This window comes from Malurus melanocephalus, unplaced genomic scaffold (assembly GCF_030028575.1).
Source record: "Malurus melanocephalus ecotype Western Australia unplaced genomic scaffold, MMel_1.1 scaffold_576, whole genome shotgun sequence".
In the NCBI taxonomy this organism is placed as follows: domain Eukaryota; kingdom Metazoa; phylum Chordata; class Aves; order Passeriformes; family Maluridae; genus Malurus; species Malurus melanocephalus.
Window position 1 is genome coordinate 136,377 of NW_026623808.1, and position 19,684 is coordinate 156,060.

A 19,684-nucleotide genomic window follows, 5' to 3' on the forward strand; every position below is an offset into this window, starting at 1 on the left:
CTACCAAGACTATGGATTAACTATAATTCTCTGCACTGACATGGTACAGCCTTCAATTTTATTTACTGCACATACAYAAATCTCTTGGAAGACAGCATTTATTACCACAGTTTTTAACCAGTCCTCAGGTATTAAGTCACAGCACAAGCAGCTACTCTAATTGTCCTTTTTCAGGCTTTTACTACTATTAGGTAGCACAATGATATAAGTACAGTCACTACCAACTTCTCTGTCATTAACTCCCCAACATTTTCACAAACCAATTTACCAGACTCCAAGTCAGATGCCCCCAAAGACAGCCCTTGGATCCATGCACTTACATTCACCAGCACTGCCAGCTTCAAAGGGTCCCTCCTCCCAGCTCCTGCAGCTTATCAACATCATCACATYCACACGTGCTTTCTGCAACCTACCATCTACTTTCCAGTTAACCCAATAACTGAGGCAGTAACCCAACAGAAAAGGTTTCTTTTGCTACCCAAATCTGGATCTCCTCAGAAATCTATTCCCACTGCTGAATAAGGTCCCAGCAGAAGAAACAGGCTCTCAAAGGAGAGAACTGCATCACAGCACAGAGCTCAGTCTCAGGTGAGAAGCACCTCAGCTCTTTATAAATTGAGTGCTTGATATAGTTGGCATTTTGTTCTGAATGGAAGGAAGCTAACTTGGCAACAACTGTCTCCTTTGGAACACCAGCTCACACTTCCCTTGCCTTATTAAGCTCAACATTTTCTATASCTATGCTGTAATTTTACTGCAGATTTGTTTGGAAATTAAGCCATATAAGACACTGAAGTTCTAAACCTCATTTTTGTTTAAACTGCCACTTTTTTTAACTAAGCAGCTTTCTATTCTAGGAAAGATACAGATAATAAATAAAACCAGTTAAAATCTGTCCTAAATCTACACAGGATTGCTAAGAAAGYTCCTGAGGACAATCTTTGAATTAATGACATCAAACAACCTTATRTACACCATACAAATCACATTTTCAATCAAGAACTCACGCAGCCAGAAAAAGTTCTGTGTATTTAGAGAATTATACTTCTRATAGAGTTCACAGCTCCAGGAAAGAATTATTAGATTAATCATACTTGAWCTAGTCTGCTCTTAAACAAACACAYACTTCCCCAMTATAATGTAMAGTAATATCAAAAAGGGTGCCTGTAGGCAACTCTCCAACCTTGATGGACATATCAAGCAAGAACTTGATACAGGAAAACTCCAGACAGAAAAATAAATGCAAACAGCTTCCAGATCAATGGATCTCAACTGAGATTTCAATATGGCCAACATGTCAGCACAGGAACCTTATGGGACACCACGACAGTATGAGAGAGAAGTGTAATTGCCTTCATTTAGGGTTGTTCCACTGCTGGGAAGGAACATCAAGTTGTGGGTCTGAAGAAGTACAAAAGGAWATCTCAGCACTAGCAATAATTCCAGTGATYCAGTAAGTTCTTTGAACAGCTGGGTAAAATCAGACAGGGAATACATGAGGAGAATTAGGAGGCTATTTCTGACTCACATCATTAGCTCCTTCTGCATTATTTTATACAGACTCATTTACTGAGCAACCGTCAATACACACATTCTCAACATGGCACACACTGCTGGTAATTTTCCATATTAAACTCAAATWCACATCTCTAAACATAAAAAGCATTATAGAGATATTTTCTCAGTTGATGGGTCATGAAAATGATTCCTATTCCACAACAAAGAACAGCACTCTTTCTCCAATCTTCTCCCTTCTGGCACACCATCAGCCCAAGCCTATCACCAAGAGTTCAAATGTGTAACTGCTTTGAATTTGTTTCCCACTGCCCTGATGAAAATTGGGGTTGAACACCACCACATGGATTCCCCAGGGCTGCCCCTGCAGGTGACTTCAGGCTGCTGGGTCAGATTGAAGAAACCTTACCAATTCAGAAGAGACTTTAGCAATCTGCAGTCGAGTTTTACTTCCTTCCTTCTATAATATGATGGGGAATTATATGTTTCACTACTTTAAAACTTTAATTAAAGATTTAAAAATAAACCTTGGACTTTTCAGACCATGAGAGGGTATGACATTTTACTAGTACTCAAATTGAAGTGAGGTTGAAATCCACTTTCAATAAGCAATATTAACATGGGACTATCCATATATAATATGCCTCTGATGTACATTACAGGTTCCCACTCAGCCTCTCTCCAGCCCAAGTTCCCTGSAGTTAATAGTTGGAGAAATCCTCTCCCTCTTTGACAAAGTGAAAATAGCAACCTTTTACAGACATTTAAAACCAACGGAAATGGTGAAAGTTAGTATCACTCCACTCATAATTTTTACTTATTRAGTTGCTATTATGCAGCTAAACATATTCTAGAGTCAGAGAAGTAGGAAATACCAAAAAGTCTGTAAAAGAAAACATTGTTTGCYATTCAGATTAAAAATGAAATCACTTGCAACATTTTATAACACTGTAGGTATAAATTTAACAAATGGTCCAGAGATCAGCTGAACAGTATCTGAACTGTAAGTACTTCTAAGAGGATACATTTGAGTCACAAGCTTAAACAGTARATCTGCAACTTTGCAAAATACAGTATATCAAAATTAAGTAGAACAGCATTTCCTATTTGTCTCTGTCCTGAGGAGTACGCAGCTGTGAGCAGGACAGCACCTGCAGCTTTAGACTCAAGTTGTTACTATTTTGGAGCTAAAATAAAACACAAATTGGATCACTGAAGAAATTATAGCAGTGTACTAAGCATAAAATGATAGGCATCCCTCACAGTGAAGAAAATGTGGCACATTTTCTCAATTACTACATCACTCTGTATTTGTTCATCTATCATGTCTAAACAACCAGGATACCAAGCAACTGTACCAAAATATTTGTAAGTAATAAACATTTGTAGCAACAGTATAAAAGGTGCAAGTGAACTCATAGCATATTTATTAAGGAAATTGTTCTGAAAGCACCAGAGAAGTCTCCATCAGTACATGTGAAGAGTTCTGCAAGTCCACTTTTGAAGGACTACTGGCTTACCTCAAGTCAGTTTTCTAAAAGTTGGCAAAATACTTCAGTGCAAATTTTACCCTTAGAATTTAATTTGAGGAGTGAGAAACAAAGACATCTTCCATTTTCCTCAACATTGGTCCCAATTCCACAATCCTTAAAAACTAATTCATACACGTTGTTGCCATCTGTTTCTTACWGTTTTTCAATATAAGTGCAAATTTCATAGCTTCAAGAGAAAAATTTTWAAGTCTGGACAAATTACAGCTATGGAAGAAGAAACCTTTTGTATCTCCTGCAATCACTGGGTGAATTTAAGATTTCTCAGATTAAAATGTAAATTTGAAAGCTGAAGTTTTTAATAAAATCCACATATGGATATGCATAAAAAATTACMGAGTTACTACTTTTTCTTATGCTCTTATCATCTGCCTGTTTAAAATACGTACATAAACATTTGTATCTTAAACACTCCCTATTTTATTCTTTTTCAGATATTTGTAAAAAGTCCTGTGATAACTAATAGTTTCTCTTACCAACAAGCAGTCCAGCAGCTGTCCTCTGCACTTGCTTTTGTTACCATGAGTTAGCGAGGCAGTTCTTAATAACGGAGACCCTATCTACAAGGGAAGTCCTGACAAATGAACTATTTTGTCTAAAATCTAAAAAAAGTCTCCAAGGGCTTTTCAAACTGTTATCAAAAGATTAACATATCAAAGAAAATTTGGCACTGCTTGGAATGCTTTTTTTTTTCCCTCTTCCCTCCAGTGTGGCTGAACAATTGCAAGACTGTGGCCGGGCTGGCGCGGAGGCTGCGCTTCCAGGCATCAGCCACCCGGTCCAGCTCCTTCTATTCAAACAACAAATGCCTCCCCAGGAGCCTGCAGACACTTGCAGGGCTATGCACGAGTCCTGATACTATCTGCCCAGCTAAAAGCATCTATGCTTCTGACCCAACCCTTCCTTGTATTTACAGYGCTTGTGAGTGAAGACAACAACATTCATTTCAAGGAGCTAAAGGCAGCAGGTCAGAAATGCACACATTTCTCACTCTCAGCATTTTACATTTTATCACAGTGCATAACCCAAGCAATCATATACACCAAGTCAGACGACCTTTAGAGACCGACTGCTGCAAAGCTAAGAAAGTGAACTTTGTCACTACCYGAACATCACAGAAACAAGGTACTTTTCTGTACCAGACAAGGCTCAACCAACTCTGCCATGATAAGAACACAAAGGGCAAATGAAGAGATGTAACAAGGCAGACAGAAAAAACATGAGAMACACATGAGAGAGGCCAAACTTCAAATTCACCTCTGCAAAGACTAATACGACTCAATCTTCCTCAGCACCCTRTGTAATCAYKCTCARTAAATAAATCAAACAAAGTAAACCAATACAGGAAGAAAATTAAGAACGAAAAAAACCTGACTGACCTGTCTACAAAACAATCAAACATGATTCCTATTCCTGACATCTGAGCTATTGTCCTAGCAAGTGACTCGCATGGCTCTCCTGGGTTCAAACAGGCTACTTAAAGGACTAAAACTCCTCTTCCAGAACTTATTAACAACAAATATTCACTAAGAGACACTTTACAGGTCTGTAGTTAAAAATTAAGTTTCTAAATAGCTTGATGTCATTAAAAGCCTTTCATATTTCTGAATTTAAAAACACCTTGAAAGCAATCATCTTCAACTGTATCCCAACAAGCTGCCAAAACACAGGAAAAAAAAAAAAGGGGGGTTTTTTTTGCAACTAGAAAGCCAAACATTATTTAGGTCACTCAGGAATTAAACATTTGTGCACTTTAGAGCCATACTTTCAACACTTCACCTCAAGAAGAAATCAACTGAAAAGGGAGCAAACCTTACAAAGGCAATGTTTGCCACTAGGATGTATTCTCTTCTTCCACTACTATGAGATTCCCACACACTGAGATCACTTACCAAACAGTCCATTTTTTCTACTATAGTAAAAGTTTTGGGGATTCATGCAATGGGCCTAAAATGAAGAGAGTTGCTTCAGATACCCAAAACATCAGCTAATGCTCAATCTCTGCCATACTGGCAGTAATGAAATTAAAACTGAAGAAAYACTCGAACTGGAAGATCCATAACAGGCCAGGAAGACGAACAAATGTATCTTCTAAGAAAATATATCCAGCTTCTTAGGAAAGATGAAAACTCAGCTTGGGCTATAGCTGACCATTAGCAGAAGTTGRCAGTTTATTTTCCTAARTGACTGACAGAATGTTGAGGGCATTCTTTTGCCCTGCTGTAGACACCACCTTTTCAAGGGCTGTGCATCAGGCGCTGCAAAGGATCATTTGGCACATCCAAGGAGACAGTTCAGCACTCATACCTCAGGCCAAATGCCAAAAGATGTTCTGAATATTAAAGGTATTTCAAAATTTGAATGCTGTAATATGACCATCTGCATACAAAACAATGYACCTCTTAGCTAAGTACCAGCAGTAAAAAACAATGAAAATGCTTCTTCAAAATTATTCCAGAAGTTTTAAGAACTTCCTTCTCCCAGACTATGGAAACATTTCCCACCAAGACCTCCTCTGCCACTGTGCTTAAGAGACCTCTTGGTCTGTACAAACTTGACAGCACTGGCCATGCAAAGCTGCATTTGATACATCTGCTTTTAGTGCATCTAGAATATTTATCCTCCTGTCAGAACTGCCAGTGGGCAAGGAAAGAAGTTCTAGGTACAGCTTAGGAGACCATGATCCAGAAAAGGCACACTTTYGAATGCAGCTATAAAAATACAAGGAAAAGTCTTATCAGCTATTACTACTTGAGTCTGCAGCTCCTGCCCACGCCAACTGCCAATGAGTTCCACATACAATACCTGAAAAGCTGAACCAAAAACACTGAGGTCTTTTAAAACGTGCTCTAACAATAAATAAATGGACAAGGATGCAAGGCTAAGAATATGTAAGGAACAGAAAAAAAAATCATAGAATATTTACAAGTACATTCTTCTCAAAACATCCTTCATAACATGCTGCACATGCTAAAAATCAATCAACAAGAAAGCAAATTTGAACACAACATTTCAAGCTTGCAAGGGATGAATCCAAAATTTCTGCCCACGGTGTTTTGGACATAAGTCCTTTCCAGCTGTTCTCCTTTACCTAAGATATCCTATTTTAGCATCTACAAAAATAATATCCTAAAATTCCTCCACTGGCAGCTTTTGAAACAGATGGGCAGAACCTGCAGCCACTCAGAATGAAAAAAAGGACCATTTTWAAAGACTTGCAATTAAAAACTAGGAGTCATTTAAATGGGAATAAGAAAGTCCTGCTGAAATATACACTATGACACCTTGTCATCAGTCTATTATTATCAGGATTCATCATCAGTCTCTGTACCTCTTCAAAAGAAAGAGTTCCGAGTTCGTTTTTATGGATTCTCAGTCTCCAARGAGCTTCTGTACACAGGGATGCCTGCATTCCACATTTTGCTTCTCAGATATGTACCACTGTTGCAGGCACCCAGGACACCACAGCCATGGTGTGTGCCAGATGGATTTTGCTGCACCCTGGACTAGGAAGGATCCACATGTCTGAGATGCAGCACAATGCTAGAGATGTCTCACACCACCTGGCAGGCTTGCCACCACATGTGAGAGCATTTGTGCCTGTCCCCAAAACATAAAAACCCATGTCACTCRAAGATCACTTTGAAACTCAAACAAATCCCTTTACAGGTGATACACAACTGAGCTAAAGACTTGGGGCTGTCATGCTTTTGTGACCATGAAAACTAAAAGGTTACTTTTACTTCAACATGCACGGCCATAAGCTTATACATATAGTTTAAAAGCACTGGTAAAACTTTCACTTCCCAGATACTCTACTTGAGAGGCACCATCACCCTAAGAAATGCATCTTATAAAAAAGGGAGCTGATGCCATTTATAGCTCTCCAGTAACTTGCAGCTGAACCCTTAAATACAAAGTTATCCACATAGTGTACAACAGATGCTTGGGTAAGACATACAAACTAAAATAACTATGGAAGATCAATATTCCTCCAACTATATTTTGAAAGGAGTTAAGGTTATAATTTGTACTACAAACAAAGCTTAACACTTTAGTCAACTAACCAARCTCTAACAATAAGAATGACATAATAGTTTCATGAATACATGGAAATTTTACAAGTACACGAGCTAAATTTTAACAAAGCCCTCCACTCAATACCTATTTTATCACTTCCCATCTTAGGCTTTCTGTTATAATGCAAGCTTTTGTTTCTGTGTTTAGGCTTAAGGAAGACCATTGTATCCAACAATCACCAAACCAAAATTGTATTTACATTTGTAGAGTGTATTCTTTGTAAAGTATACTTTTTGCAGGCTGTAATAGCAATTGCAGTGTTTATAGTAGAGTACAAGCTACATTAAGGAAAGATAATTCTACATCTAACAATAAACTCAGTATGTCAATTCATCATGATAACRAAGTACTATAGCCAATACTACACTCAAAACTTACTTTCTAATCGGTCTTCAGATCATTATTTTCAGACCACTTAGAAATTTGTTATTAATGCAGSAGCAAAGTAGAATTTGAAGATACGTTGGAAGAGAATTTAGGAAAGCTGCTGGTCATCTCAAGGACAATTAGTCAAGCATTTAATCACCTATCCTTCCCAGCATCTCATTTATCTTACTTCATGCAGCAACTATTCACATTAATGAAAATTTTAAACTGAAAAACCAAGCACCAAAATCACCTTCACCCAAAGCTTGTTCCCACTCTTAAGCTCAMAGAAACAGTCTTTACCCATTTCCTTTCAGATTTCTGGATCGCCTACCTAGCTGCCATGAGGGAAAGAAGACCTGTCCCACAGTCAGGGAATCCAACAAAGCATACATTTATTTTGGATGCTTATTAGCCCTTTTCTCTCTTGGAAGAGTATACCAGACATTTGGGTTAGAATTCACAGACCCTGTTTTGTTTCTTCTTGGAAGAGAAAGTAAAACTGTTCCAAACATCTTGGGTAAGGCATGGCGCCATTACASCCAGGGTGAGCTCTCAATAGCTGAGCAGTGAAGCTGTTTCCAAAGAAACTKTTCCTTTCTCACATGAGTAAAGTGAACTTTACTCAGTTCTTCTATGGGATTAAATAACCAAGACTATTATTGTTAGATAATGGGGATGGCAAAGATGCCCCATCCCAGCACCAGGAGACCCACAGCCATTCTAGTGGAGAACTAGGAGTCTGAAGACCTGGACCCAGCAACAATGGGTCCTTTCAAGGAAGCATTTCCCCTTAGGGGCTGTGCCAAGARCCCAACCTTTCCTGTGTGGCTGCCGCCTTATTGTGCAATGTAGAGTATCTGCTTCCTGGGATATATTTGCTTTTGTAGTATGGATGCTCAATAAAAKGAGGCAATGACTTTTTTTCCTCTTCCTCTTAAATTCTTGGAAAATATTTTTGAGGTTAACGTAAGAACATTTGAATCAAATTTCTCTTTTTCTGCAAGGAGATCATCAAACACAACCAGACCAATCACAAGACATGAACTTTCCTCTAAAGTTTAAACATTAAACTTTTGTTCCCTCAGAAGCACATATAGTTGCATACAGATATAACTACAGCACAGTCACACTCATCATAAGCAGGCAATCAGTTTTAGTATCTTCCTTTCCCCTCCCAATAATGACTTAGTACCTTTCACTGCTTTCAACCAAGCATTCKCAGAAAAAGCAGCAGTATTTCTTCAGTTTCCTGAAGTCAAAATGTAAAAGAGATTCTTAAGTTCCACTATGTAACTACAAAACATGCGCAATGAAAGAGCATATTCCACAACAACAGAAATAGCACCAAATTGTACTCACCTCTAAAAATGTATTCTGTAAAAAAATCTATACATAAAACCTGGGGTTTCCAATGTTTACTGAAAGCACAATTTTTTTTAAATAATCATAATAAATTGACACAAAGCCTGAAGTATGTGGCACATTCACTTTACTTAGATCAGWAACACTTCAAGGAAAGAGCTCCTGTGTGCAAACAACTCGTCAATCAATAGAAATACTGTGCATGACAGAAACTGCTAAAACTCTAAATATCATAMAACAACACTAAATATTAAAGTTAAAAAGCTGTATAAAAAATTAAATTCAAGATGTCATCCATGACAATTTATCTGCCTTGATCTCAAATTACAGTAACTGAAATAATTAACAGAAAAATCTTCAAACAAGTCCCATTCCAAGACTGGACTGCTGTAGAGGACAATTTTCTTATGCACGGGAATTTACATGGACATGACAGCTGAGCTCTTGAAAATTATTTTTTTACTCCCAGAACTACCATATGAGGCAAGATGAGAAAATCAAGGGGGAAAAGTTGAACTATTTCCATGAAAACAAGTCTGACAAAGACAAGAAGAGAACAGACACACAGGACTGTAACATTTAACTCCATGCCTCCTTGCTTGTAATGTAAACCTTGGCCCAYATCCATCTAGCTACTATGTCCCAGTCATTCAGAACAGTCCTACACACCCAAAGAACTTTAGAGATTTAGTAAACAGTTAGATTTCAGAGAAGGACTTCTACAATCCATGAAATTAAATTAACTCCTGTGTCCTACTACAATACATTTCATCATTACCTTAAATAGCTCAGTTTAACTGACAATGTGCAGTGCTTCTGTGCCCCTTGGGAATGACTTCCACAACATCAGCAGTGGGAGACATCTCCTGTATAATGGAAACAGACTGCAAAAATCTGACAAGGCATGTGCCTTCAGCTCCTGCAATCTTCTCAGTCCTAATGACCATCAGTAAAGGTCTTGAGTTTTGCTTCTTCCATAAGTAATAGCTTTTGCTTATCATTCCATTTATAGTTAACTTTTATCCTGCAGTTACCTTAAAGGAGAAATTCAGTCTTAACATATCTTGTCTAGAGCAATAATTTTATTTCTCTCTGAAATAACTTTTCTTTCTTTGCCGGCCTACAAAAATTTTTGTAACAGAACTAGGAGATGTAACTGTATCTGTCTTCTCTGCTGCGAGGAGTGAAGTTAGTTTTCTTAAAAGCAAGACTGAAATGTTTCAAGTACATTGTATCAAGAAGAACCTTTTCCTCAAGCATTGACCTCACTAACTGAAATACCACCACTGTCTAACCAAATACTCAGAAGTAGCCTCTTCCCAGATAGCTCTAGTCTACATGCTTGACTCAGATTTCCCCCATCAGCCTTGTTTTTTCATAAATGCTAGATGAAAACAGAGGTCAGCTTCCTAAGGCACCACTAAGGACTGCCACAATTTCACATATATTAAATGCCCAAGTAGCTTTAACTCCATACTCTTTGTATCAAAGCCACGAAGAACAGAAAGCCGAGCTGGAGGCTAACAGAGCAACAAAACAACGGGCCAGAAAGGTCAGATCAAACGTGCATTTCCCCCACAGTTGAGGAGACARCACAGAGAGTCACGTAATGATGCTCCCCAGCACACAATCTCCAGTCCCAGGGACTTGAAGTTCGAGAGTTTCATGAGCTAAAACCTCTATCATCTTATTTAGTACTAACTGGATTTTTGCTAGGGTTTTTTAAATTACTTTTTGGCACATCTTAAGGTTGCCAACATCCTKCAAAGAACTCCTGAGTTCAGAGAGGATTTATTTTTCCCTTATTTTGACCCTCAGTCTATCAGCTTTATGAACATGCACTTTGGTTTCTCCATGACTACAGCATTTGGAAAAGGAAACTGCCAAGCAACTACTTAACTGAATAKAAGCAAAATAATCAAAAATGTTTTGAAAAAGACTGAAGTTCTGAACACTACCTTATTCCTATGGGACAAGTTACTACATTTTTACAACCTTTCAAGAGGATGTTATAGGTACAAAGTCCATTTCAATAGTTGTATATACTACCACACTATGTGTATCCAAAGAATGAGGATGTTCTCTGACAGAGGAAAGCATAGATATAAAATATACACTTAAGGAATCTAGCAAAAGTAAGGTGGGAGCAAAACACCAAGCAGATTATTCTCCACAAAATACTGCTCAACAAACCTAGCAAACTCAACTGCCTAGGTATAGCTMAGTGTCTGCACTACTAAAAATTACAGTCTCCAAGAAAAGAGAGCTTTACAAAAGGTCAACTACTTCCATTTAGCAATAGGCCAACAGAAAGTATTTTCTCAGGGTGCACAMCAAAATACTCTCAACCCAATGCATCTTCTGCTGACAGTACCTCATCAACCAGCACTACTGTCTGACTACAAGCTGTGTGAGTTCTACCACACCCATGAGTGTTACGTACCAGTGTTATCTGACTTCAGCTACACAGACAATTATGGCATTTAAGATACTATATCTTTCCAGACATTTATGCCAGCAGAGGATGACAGCAAGCAGAAAAAACTGAGACTGTGTTTGTTCCAAACGCAAGGTGCAGACTACACAAATTCCAAAYACTTTGCACTGAAACCAGAGCCAAAGATTTCTATGTCCTGTTCCAGCAATGAAGTTATGTGGAACAGCATCTCCAGCAAAGAGACAGCAGCTATTTAACATAGCAGAYAGTCACTACTGAAATGACCACAGGCTAAGAACTGGGGTTACAAATTCTACCAGCATACCAGTACCARTTTAAGGTATAAAAATCCTCCAGAACATGCTCAGAATGCAATTATGACAACAGTCTCCCTAATGAAAAAGCCTGCCTCTCTCTGAGAAAGGGATGTTGCTAGATAATGGAAAAGGTTGCAGAAGGAAGAGTGCTATGAGGACACCTCCATCTGCACACTACTGGTTAAGGACTCTGTTAGGCTGACAAGGCCCTAAGTTATTTTTCATTGCACTCTCGCTTTACAAAAGGCATGCAATTTGTTTTGTGAAATTCRTGCATTTCTACATTTTTGCCTGTTCATTGCTGAAGTTATTTCTCCTGGAAAAGACAAGGTCATTAAAACTGCAACTCGCATTGCTAACAAAAATTAAAACTTGCAGATGAACTAAGAAAAATTAAGAAGTTAGGAGCACAAGTAAATTTTCAACCAACATAAGACTACACAGCAATGGCTTCCCAAGCGCTTCAGTTCACTCAGATACATTAAGTCTGCCTCTGCTCCAGACTCATGCCCTTCACCCCAGGTTGATGTCACTCAAGCAGCACAGAGCCATCACAGCAGCACAACTGTAACAGGCAGAACCTGCATTTCATCGACACACTGTTGGCATTTAAAGTCAGGCTGTMTGAACTGGACTCAACACCATTACTCCTTACTAAAACACAAGTTGTCAATATTGCCAGTAACAAGGCTCAGGAGGCTGCCTCTAACAATAAAGAATGGCTATGATGCAGGAAAGTAATGTCGAGACCCTCTTGACATTGCACTACATAAGGTTTTGTGGTCCTCATCAAATGGACCAACTGAAGATAGGGTTAATCTAAAGAATGCACTCTGCAAGACTGCACATTTGACATCTCTTTTATGTTTCCATTTGAATTACCAGTTGGTCTGAAAAGAGCTTTTTGCTGGCTTGTCAGATCTGGAGTACTGCTCTAGTGACAGAAGCACCACTTTCAGACAGCAGCACCCTCAGCCAAAGACTGCTCAAGCCAATGGAACAACCCTTTGAATTCACTGGGCTTTGGATCAACCCTTCACAACTTAGAGACAATGGTAGATAYGTTAAGAGCCCTCCATGCCTCTAAGATAAAAATAGCTCCCATTTGAGAAATTGAGGTAATAAAAAATATCCCTCTGCTCAGAGAAAAAATTCTCTAGCAAACAGTAAAGGGACTTTTCAGGAAATGAATCTGTACCCAAAACAGTTCAAYAAATATTATTACAGGGTAAAGTCAGGCAGGTAATGCAATGTAACTGTACAATCTCCCCATTGGAGGCCAATCATTATCTCTGTCATTGACCTTTCAGCTCTAGCTATCTAYTGCTGCATTAAACATAGCCTCCAGAAAATAAGCTCTTGCTATTGTTGCYGTGAAACACCATGGCAGATCTAAAGGGCAGAGTTCATAAGGGTAACTGTATTTTTCTTCATTGATTTGGAGATGTGATATGACAGTGAAATGCACAGGATTAATTCAAGTGTTTTCACACATTCCAGTTATCTTAGAAATCAATTGCTGAAATAGAAGGAATAGTTGGATCTTTTGTTTTGTCTGCTGCAGACAATCAAAAGCAATTATTACAGAGCACAAAAACAATTATGTATAAAATAGCATGATTATACTTGCAGCTGGACCTTCCACTTTGCAATGGGTCCATKCTCACTTAGGTTTCCTGTAGTGGTGAATACACCACAGTATGGGAATTGCAAAGAGATCTTCAAAGCCAAAGGTGAACCTTTGTWATTATGGATGAGAAACAGGATTATCACCCAAATCTAAAGCAATAATCTGAAGCTACTAAAACTACTAAAATGAATTAAATTCATCAGTGCTCTGCTAGGCTTAACTCAACACACACACACATTGCTACCATTTAGTAGCTCCACCACAGAGGTTCAGAACATCCTGAAAATTATGACAGAGCAAGAAAACTTGCTCCATTGGCAAGAGGCAGCATCCAAGAAAAGRAAGTAACATCCAAAACACCATTATGTTTCCAAAACCAATACAAGCATCACAGGTCTAACTATATGAACTGTACAAGATCTAAACTCTCATGACTCGACCAAGAGACTGACAAAAAGAATCCTSTGTATTTCTCCCTCATTGGCTCAAACATGACACCAACTAAAACTAGAATCTTATAAAATGAGAAGAAAGGGACATTAACAGTGGGTGCAGTCTATTCTGCTACCTAAACCTTATACCATACTTTCTAAACACACAAATTTGCTCTTCATGGCCATGAGTAAAGACTTCTTCAAGTACTGTTTTTACTGTAAGRAATGATAAAAGCTTAATTGGCATTTTCCGTGATGAAACTTAATCCCATTTCAACCTGTCCATCATGGTCATTGAAAAAAGCATTTCCTTCTTACAAATCTTTTAAATACTTGAAATCTCTTACATTCCCCTTGAAMTCCTYATCTCTTGCCAAAATAACTTGGATTTTCTTCCACATTTATGAAGTTGTTTCCTCGAACTCTGATCACTCACATTTCTCTACTCTGAACTCCTTCCAAGTAGTCCAAATTCTTCTTGAATCCTGGCACCCAAAACAGATGCTGTCTGCACAGACTGTACACCAACAGCAAATAAAGCCAGTGGACTTAAACTTTACATCTCTGAGACAATACTCCTGTTTAAACATCCCAGTAAGATATTTGTCTTTTCTGCAAACTGCATGACACTGACTCATGTTCAACTTGTGATCCAGTACACCCCCAGGTCCTTTTTCTAGTAGCTAACCAGTTATTCCTCACCCTGCATTTCCACAGCTGGCAATTCCTGCCTAAGTGCAGTACTCTGTATTTGTCCCTATTGAATGTCATGCTATTTTTCAGGTTATTTTGAACTCTCATCATGTCCTCCAACACACAGTCCCTGAGAATTTAATATGCACATTTAATCAGTCAGTTGACTAATGTTTTCATTAAAGGCAACCATAACCAGGACAGAGCCCTTCAACATAACCTCTCATTTTAACACCGAAATGTTAATTACAGTTCTCCAAACAGGATCACCTACCTCCAGATCATGCTTCCATTTACTTATGAGGCCATTAAAAGGAGGAAAACCTTATTAAATCAATTAATCCAGAAGACAAAACCTCCACTGCTTCTGCTACAGCCACAGAGCCTTCTGTTTTGCAGTAGAAAGGTATTAAGATTTCGGACACAATTACTTTTCCCACAAATCAGTTCATGCTGCTGTATCATCCACGCACATGAAAACAGAGTATTTGTTTATTAATCCCAACTGATGGCAAAAACTGAGACAAACTGAACTGCCAGACTGCAATTCCTCTTCCTCAGCTCTCCTCCCTTACAACTGTCTGAAGACTCTTCCTTTGCCAGTCTTCTAGTACTTCTGAGTAGCTCTAGATRACACTTTTGAGCTGTTCTGAGAATTGTACAATGAAGTTTATCAGAGCAAGTAGACACAGAAAGATCTAGCAGAAGTACATTGAAGTGTAAAATACTACCTTATCACAAGTATTCGTAAGATTAAGCACCTGCATGGCACTACATGAAAGAAGGCAAGCAAAACAGGCACTTAAACTGTTCTGCACCTTCTGCAGAYACACCAGCTTCCCACTGAATCAAGTGAGACATTTCCCAACCTTCCTCCCACTACTTACATATTTTTACAGGTAGCTGGCTTTTATTTCTCTTGCTACTTGCCATGCCATCTGAGCTTTAGCCTTTGTGATATCTCTCTCTACTACTGTTTTACACATGTTCTTCATAATGTGACTTACTTTCACACTCTATCTATACTTTCTTCTCRCATCCAAAGTCAGTAAAGGTTTGCCATATATAAGCTTCTCTTACTACTCTGTTTCTCAAAAGCCTTCCCATTACACTGCTCTGTCTCCTACCCTTTAAAAGAATCAACTCTGATTTCACAGCCATTGCCATTTATCACCTTTCATCTTGACATCTTCTAGCTAGAATAAAATCTAAAGGGGCTGCCATTTTTGTTCTCTATGTACCCYCTAAAACTGAAAATATCACCATCATATAACTTTGCTAAAGGTCAAAAAAAATAATTGGGTATTTTGATTTTGAAGGATGATCTTTCAGTCTTAAATACCACATAAAAAATCTCAATCCAACTAAAAAGCAATGGACTTGCTACCAGTTGTAGTACCACATCCTCTTCCAAAGAGCGGCTTTAAGATGAACAATGCAATGTTGCAGTTCTAAGAAACCACCAAAAAAAGAATAATTATTTCAAATGAAAAACACACAATGAAAAAACGAAAACACAAAATGAATGCAAATACAGCTAATTCTGGTAAATCAGATAGGATTACAGATGTAATTGACACTTCAMCACTTCAGGGCACCAGCAAGATTCCATGGCCAGGGAGACCCCTTCCCACTCCCAATCAGTGGAGAGTGCTCCATGATGATGGTGCTGAAATTATACATTTTACAAAAGGAGCAGCAAAACACAGTACTTCAGCTTTTTGTTTAGATCACATCCATAACTCCTGAGGAGAAACTGTGAATCACCCATCCTTTTTTAATTCAAGCCTGCCTTTCACCTACCAAAAATTAAAGTTTACAGTCTTTACAGTCTTATTTCAATCAGGAATAAAGGTGTCAGACTTGGAGCTATAATACAATTACAGTTTACTACAAAATAAACTTTTGTTCTCTGCTATGCAGATTATTTAACAAAGGAAGCAGGTTTTTTTATGAATGAAAACTATTTTTAGCTCATTGTGTAACAGTGAAAGGGAAACATTTTTGGATTACTGTTATTTTAACGGTTTTTTTCAATGTTTTATTGTGAAATTAGGATTTTTGAAATAGGATTTTTGTCTTGTACAAACCCTTTCATGCTAAACACAACCAGATCCATGCACTAGTCAGAATGCTGGGGTTTTTTTCACTGTAAAATCCATAAAAACTACTCATCTGCACATGACTCCAGACACAAAGCAAGTTTGACCATACTAGATGCCATGCTGTAGAGAACAGTAATCCCTGCCCAAAACCCATGTACTTTAAACAGACCTTCTTCTCCAATGCAGTTCTTGCAGACATTCAGAAGATGAGCCTGAACACACACAGAACATATTTTTACATTATGTTGATAAGGTTTGGCCACAGAGTAAATTAAGGAAACCTTTTTTTTTCCTAATTTTCAAAATTTGAAAATTTTCTAATTTTCAAAATTCTAGAGTTTTACAAGATTTAACTAAAGGACTTTGTTTCACAAGGCAATAAAGGAATGAAATCCCGTCTCTCCATACTGGTTACTATCACGTTCACACCACACAAACATTAAATAAGAAAAGCATTATAACCRTGCTCCCTGCTCTGCAGTTAAAGATGCTCAAGCACAGTAATCAACAGAGACATTCATCTCAACAGAAGTAATAATTTTTACAACRGAACTTGGACAAGCTAAGTCAAAGTAATCCCCTGTTGAAGATTTGTGTTCCTTACAGAAATAAAGCAAATACTATCTAAAGGCTTCCAGAAAAAGGAACAAGGGTACAATGGTCAAAACACTTGATGAAAACCTGACCTTTCCATGTCAGTTTCCAGTTCTAGTAGATTTTCTCTATGACCTGGACAATCCACTTGGACCTGCCTTTAACAATAAAAAGGTATTTTACTTCCACAGAATAAAGTGAATTTGTCTTCATCCCACAGAAAATCAATGGCTTGTTGGCTGTTTTATACTCCACACTACACACAGAAAACAGTAAGGATACTACTTCCTCAAGGCAAATAAGAAAAAATAATCTGAGGGCTCCATGTCAATACAAACTTTTTTAAATTTCCTTTTTAAATATCATTTATTAGGAACACAGCAAAATAGCTTGTCTGATGCACCATGCCTGTCACATGGCACAGTAGCAGAACAGGACTGAATCACAAAGTTTCTCAATCACTCAGACTTTATGATGCAATTTCCCTTCCTGCTAGGCAGCCCCCACACTCCCTCATCAGGCACTGCAAGCTTCCTGACCAGGCAGCTGGGACCTTCCACCCCTCTGTTTCCAGGTTAGGGATGAATCAGTGCCTACCCATGCCAAGAGGTCCTCCCCAGACTAGAAAAAAAAGAAATACAGGAACAAACGTTTGGTCCTAGGACACAACTAACAAAAAAAATTAAGGGATGAGAGCATGATGAGTTCAAAGTCTACAGAACACTGCTGAAAGACACCAAGCAGAGCACCTGGAACAGCACCATTGCTCCTGGGAGGTATTTGGGAAGGCAGCAGCTGCTGTCCAGCAGCTCTGATGGAGTCTGCAGAACCGCTCAGACCCCTTTCACTGCTTTTGCCTCCTTGTGTCATGGACAGTCAGCTCTGGCCAAAACCAAAGTTAACAAAAAGMCCTCTCTTACTCTTTTTCTAAAGCACTTTAAAAGCTGATAACCTTGGAGCAATATTTTTCTCCTGGTGGTCACACTGGAATACTCCATACAGCCAGAAGCCAGTGTTCTTTCAGGTGACTAAACCAACAACAGATGACATTTTTTGTTCCACTAAGACATGTTAATGATATGCTTYGTAGAAGTCACGAGAGTTAAATCAGTACCAATAAATTTCCAAGACAATTTTAMAGTTCAAAGTTGACATAGCATATTTTCTTTAAACTCAGTAAAATTGTATTTGTAATTAGCCAACAAGAAAAAGCAGCTTACAAAAGCAGCAGTACGTAGCCATCARTGCCATGCTAAATACTAAGACAAAYATTTTCTCAATGTGCAGTAAAGACATACTGCTGTCACCCATAAAACTAACATATGGACAGCAAGTTTATGAGGACCTCACTTAAACCAGAGTAAACTTAAATAATACCAAAAAAGCTGTTTCTCCACAAGTTCAATAAAATCAGTATTCTATAGGACATAACAGTGTCATACAACAACTTAAGAAAAGATAAAAGTAGCAATTCTTTCCAACATGATGGAACCGATGGCTGAAAAACATTGCTAACCTTGTCTGAAGAGCCAGTGTATGGACAAATCTCATACATACAACAGCTGAGTCACCTACAACAAAAAAAGAAAAAACACCAAAAAGAACAGTCAGTGTAATGAATAGGCTAAATGAAACATAATCTTGATAGCCCTTGCTAAGAAAACACCACACAATTCTAGTGAGGGCAAACTGCAAAGAAAACACATTAATGAATTCTAAAGCTGGCACAAAAAACTCAGCAACCTCAGAAGAGGAAGCAGTCAGACAGCGAGGCCAGACAACTATCAGCACTCATGTTAGAACAGTTTAGAGTTAATCATCTCCCACTGCTGGAGGCTATGCTATCTCAGCTTCCTGAAGGGCTCCCAAAGTCTCTTCCAAATACAGCACCTGCAGGGATAYACTGATCCCAGCATGCAAGCCACAGCACTGGTCATAGCAGCAAGCTTTCAGTGCCAATACTGTGGATACTTAAGATTTTCTTCACCTTAAGTATCAATTCTGTTTGAATTCTCAGTGTTTAATTCACCTAGTAGYTGTTTACTCCTGAACAAGCATAAACAGGCCTCCTCTGTGAGATGACGCAGTGGYTGTCAGAGGTGCTCGCAGTGCGAGATCCCCGTCTCCATGGCTGGGCTGATACAAACGTGCTCTATAACCTTTGTCAGCAGCAGAATGCACTGACTCATGTGCTGAAAAAAGGATGASACGCATTGAGTCTTCATCTTGGACTGCAAAGTTTGTCTTTGGTACACGATCATCAGCATTCTCCACCGACCCCGCCACTGCAGAACACGCTGACGTGTGCTCAGGCAGCGGAACGCGCCGTGTTCGGTAACCGGGACCGCCGGCAGAGCCGGGGGCCGGGCTGAAAGGACGGAGGAAGCGGCAGGGGAGTGCTGCCCGAGCTGCCGAGGGTGCCCCGCCAGCCCGCGGCGACCCTTGGGCAGAGCGGGGGGCGGCCGAGCCGCCGGGGCAGCGCCGCACGTGTCCGGACACCGGCGGCGGGACACCGCGCACGCGCTCCCGGCCAGCGCGCCCCTTCCCCGGGCACGGGGCTCACCCGGCCGCGGGACGCGCTCCACGGCACCGGCCCCG

The 19,684-nt window shown here is 39.1% G+C and overlaps 1 protein-coding gene across 3 annotated transcripts in view; it reads right to left on the minus strand.

Moving 5' to 3' along the window:
- The window catches only part of ATP13A3 (ATPase 13A3), a 53,646-nt gene extending 34,989 nt beyond the window's left edge, over positions 1-18,657 (minus strand). For 2 of the 3 annotated variants that reach the window (XM_057382605.1, XM_057382603.1), the window contains exons 1-2: positions 18,603-18,657; positions 17,179-17,244 (exon numbers count right to left, since the gene is read on the minus strand). In XM_057382605.1, coding sequence (XP_057238588.1) covers positions 17,179-17,244; positions 18,603-18,637 — 101 coding nt within the window. In that variant the 5' untranslated portion in view covers positions 18,638-18,657. The remainder of the gene's footprint in view (positions 1-17,178; positions 17,245-18,602) is intronic. The other variant, XM_057382604.1, reaches the window with a different exon arrangement.
- Between the last annotated feature and the right edge of the window lie 1,027 nt (positions 18,658-19,684).